The following is a 4,385-nucleotide window of genomic DNA, read 5'->3' as shown; positions in this document are numbered from 1 at the left end:
CTTAAAAGTACACAAATCAATTATCTTGCCTAGGAAGTTTGTATCTAGGAACGTTTTCTTACTGCAGTCAATGCATGATGAGATGGACTAGTCATGGACTGTTGATGCAAATCTCTCTGAGGTAGATAGTAGTAGAAGCAGCTGCTAATATGTCTTAGGTGGCTTGGGTAAATTCTGACTTGTCCAGGACAGTAGGTGCTTTCAAAACTGAACAGCAAATGCCTTTCCTAGTTCCTCACTATTTTAATTTTTTAAAGAGCAATTGAATTGGTCTTAATGAAGAGCCCCTTGTCTGCCTATCAGTCCTCATCGTTATTCCTCAGTTGGTCTTGGCACATGTTAGTGGTGATTTTCTCTCTTTGAATAATTATGTAAGCATATTAAAATATAAAGTGAAGTGGATTTATTACTAAGAATTTACACTTAGTGTTAAATAGCCTTGGAGTTTGGGGTTGTGTTTGGGGTGGTTTTTTAATTTAAATTTTTTCCCTCCCCTTCTTATCACTAGGCTGAATCTCCAATGGATGCTCAGAATAGCGATGAACTCTCCATGTCTAGTGTCCTGCTTGACATTTTACTTCAAGAAGATGCATGTTCAGGCACGGGCTCAGCCTCCTCAGGGAGTGGTGTGTCTGCAGCTGCTGAGTCTCTGGGCTCTGGGTCCAATGGCTGTGGCATGTCAGGGAGCAGAACAGGTAACAGTGGCAGCCAGAACTCCCCTAGCATTGCAGAATAGTTGGAGTGTGAGGTTAAATTTGTGTTTACTCCTCGTTGCATTATTAGTTCTTGATTTCTTTCTTATCACGTTACACATGTTTTTATATTGTGCTTGATTTATAGGATAGAACCTTTTGTAAGTGTGTGTAAAATAGCCATTAAGATATTATGCAGGTAGGAAAGAATAATGAAGACTGTACTCCTTCATTTTTCATTTCAGAGTTTTAAATTTAAAATCAGGTAATTATGCTGTTGAAATTTAATGGAGACTTAACTTGAGTTTTAAAAATATTAATGCAGTTACTCAGGGGTGAAAGTTCCAACCATTTAAAAAACGAAATAGAATAGGGGTTGTATTTATACTTTGAGTTCTCTTTAGTCTTCTCTGTTTTCAAAGGCATTCAGATAATCTTTGTATATGACAATTTATAATGGAAATTTAAATCTCTGTTTACAGGTAGTAGTGAAACTAGTCATACCAGCAAATACTTTGGGAGCATTGATTCCTCAGAAAATCATCACAAAACCAAAATGAAGACAGAAATGGAAGAGAGTGAGCACTTCATTAAATATGTCCTTCAGGATCCTATCTGGCTTTTGATGGCAAACACAGATGACACAGTTATGATGACTTACCAGATACCTTCACGGTAATTCCAATGTCACAATATCCATAAATTGTTGGGGGAAGGAAAGATATGTATGAATCTCTATATCAATAGAAGTAAATGGTTTTAATGGTTAGCTCGACATCAGGAAAAAGTCTTTATTCTTTGATATCTATTGTAAACTGCACAAGTTCAAGATATACAACTGGTTTGGTTAGGCTTACCTGTATTTTTAGATCAATTCCCTGGGTTGAAATTAACTGTGTGTGTTTTTGAAGCTGTTTTATAGTTAGTGATTTATAACTACTTGCCCAGAGATCCCTGTAGTCTGATTAATAGATCCTGGCAAGTATGCTTAGGTCTAGTGAGGATCTGGCATGGAAAATCTGTACTCCCTAGCTGTTGTCCTTGAGATGCCCCATGCAGTGGCATTCTGCTCTCTTGGACTTGTGGTTTTTTTTTCTGGGTTGTTAACTTCCATATGTTCATTCTTCTTTATAAATTCCCATACAAATACGACAAGGATGTAAAAGGTAAAAATCATAATGCTTCTAATGGAAAAAACTTTAGTAAAAAGTAAAATGTTCCCTGGTTTGGTAGCAGAGAGAAGATACAGGGAGAGAATGAGGTGACAAGTCTCAGATTTTTATTTTTTTTTTAAATCTTTTGTATTTCTTGGGAGCAATGAATAGTATTTTTAAAGGAATAGGAAGTTTCAGTAAAGACAAGCCCTTGAAAGGGAAGGAAAACAAGCTTCTAAAATACAGAAACACAGGCATGATGGGGAAAGAAGGAGAGAATACACTGTAAGAACTTTAGCATTTTTCTCTAGATTTAAAAATACTTTGACATTTCTCAGGTTTTGTAGCCTGAAGTGGTGACAGCTATAGGTGGGAATTCCAGTAGGCTGTAAGAGTAGCAAAGCCTGGCAAAAAGACAGCATAAACCAGGATGTTGTGATCAAAAGAGTTAAGCTCATTGTCACAGCATGATGCCCAAGAAGTGAAGTGTGAAGCCAACCTGTTCTTAGATAGCCTGTGAGGAACAGAAATTGTCCTGGGTTTCTTGGAACTTGCTGTCTATTGTCATCTTTTGTAAAGGAATACACCTTTTAAGTGGTGGTGTGCAGGTTTTGGTAAGTCTCTGAATCCAGGTGGGGCATTTGAGGGGAGAGGGAGCTGTGGCTGCTGAAAAAGGTTTTCTAAGTCTCTCCCTCTCAGTCCTGAAGTTCCATTCTTGATGACCTTCTTAAACACATCATACTAATTCTGCTTTAATATCTCATATGAGCATCTCATGCCTGTTTGGGTTGTCCTCTCAGTGAAGGGAAACTTGGAACTTCCTGCAGCAGAGGGAAACTGGAGTTCTTGGTGGTTTCACTGGTTGTGCTGCCTGAGTAGGTCTTAAGAAAACTGTTCTCACTGATGGGATGTTGAAAAGACAATGAGCCACCAGAGATGTGTTAAAATTGTCTGCAAATACAAAGAGCTGCTGGAATAACCATACTTAATTTTCTTCCAAGATAAGATTTGTAAGCATAATGTTCTAGGAAAATGGTCTTTAAAAATGCTAGTATTTGGCAGTGTAACCTTATATAGGTGTGAAGCCCAGAACTGCTGAAGCTCAGTTTCTAAATACATTTTATTTTAGGGATTTGGAAACAGTTTTAAAAGAAGATAAACAGAAATTAAAGCAAATGCAGAAACTACAGCCAAAATTTACAGAAGAACAAAAAAGAGAGCTTATTGAAGTTCATCCATGGATCCAGCAAGGTGGACTGCCAAAAACTGTTGCTAATTCTGTAAGTTGAATGAGTTGGTTCCTTTTGCATGTTTAATAGTGCTTAAATTATTAGCTGCCCTTGTTAGACTTTTCCACTCCTGTTGCTATGAAAACATGGTCCATGGGGCAGAGAGAAGAGAATTCAAACTTCCATGCAATAGTTTGTACCTTGATTCAATTTGCCATGTCTCCTTTCCTATGGGGAAATCAAAGTGGTGATAAATGCAGTGTAAGGACTTTTCTTCCTCTTTCTGAATTTCTTTGTATCTGTTTGAAATTCTTTAGCCAGAACACAGCCAGAAACTTCACTACATAAACATCTCTATTTTGTGTACAGAAATTGATGCCCAGTTGCATTCTAGAGAGTACAAAATTAATAGCAATATACTGTTCCTTTGTTCTATCAGGCTTCTCACTCTTGCCTTGATTCTCTAAATAGACTAATGGCTTGAAAGGCAAAAAAAAAGAAAAAAAACTCCAAACAAACAACAAAACAAAGCATCCTTGCTGTTTAGTTTGTTGTCTGCGTATTTTACTTATTCACACACAAATGCCTGATTATATTCTCTTTTCCCTCAGCTTTCTATTTTTTGTGACTTTTTTTGCACATAAGATACCAAATGCAGAGGCAAATGAGTGGAAAGGTTGTGGAGTGGAATGTGTCTGGTAGTTGCAGCACAAATGTAAAGGTTCTCTTGGAACAAAGGATTGCATGCAAATGGACTGTTGTTGGGGAAAGCTTTTTCATGTCCTTTGACTTACGAGTGTTTCTATAATTCTCTTTAGGAATGTATTTTTTGTGAGGACAATATACAGAGCAATTTTTATACATCATATGATGAAGAAATCCATGAAATGGACCTTAATGAAATGATTGAAGATAGTGGAGAAAACAACTTGGTTCCCCTGAGTGAAGTCAGCGAGGAACAGACATAGCCTTGGAGCCTGTTGTTTTGAAAACTGCTTCAAAACGACAGTGAAGGATCCATAAAGGTTTTAATCTTGTATCCAGCAAGATGAATACAGTTCATAAAAGCAAATGTGTTTTTCTTGCTCTAAGAAGAGTCATTTGTGAATGAATCTCTTTTTAAATGGTGGCAATCTCTTCCCAATAAGGACATTGTTGAAGATGGTATATCTTTTCTTTAAAAGACTCATATTTTGCACTTATATGCCTCAAATATTTCTTTATAAACTACAGAAACTTTCATTGATGCCTACTGTTTTTTGTAGAGTGGGTTAATAAGTGCTGAAAATCTCCTTACATACATCCAGTTC

At 36.9% G+C, this 4,385-nt stretch overlaps 1 protein-coding gene across 1 annotated transcript in view; it reads left to right on the top strand.

Moving 5' to 3' along the window:
* The window catches only part of LOC103803495 (period circadian protein homolog 2-like), a 27,701-nt gene extending 23,658 nt beyond the window's left edge, over positions 1 to 4,043 (top strand). Inside the window, 4 exon segments of the mRNA XM_009076055.1 lie at positions 509 to 695; positions 1,175 to 1,367; positions 2,976 to 3,126; positions 3,894 to 4,043. Coding sequence (XP_009074303.1) covers positions 509 to 695; positions 1,175 to 1,367; positions 2,976 to 3,126; positions 3,894 to 4,043 — 681 coding nt within the window.
* Positions 4,044 to 4,385: the final 342 nt, after the last annotated feature.

This window comes from Acanthisitta chloris, unplaced genomic scaffold (genome assembly GCF_000695815.1).
Source record: "Acanthisitta chloris isolate BGI_N310 unplaced genomic scaffold, ASM69581v1 scaffold906, whole genome shotgun sequence".
Taxonomy (NCBI): Eukaryota; Metazoa; Chordata; class Aves; order Passeriformes; family Acanthisittidae; genus Acanthisitta; species Acanthisitta chloris.
This window is presented reverse-complemented; position numbering and strand designations above follow the sequence as displayed.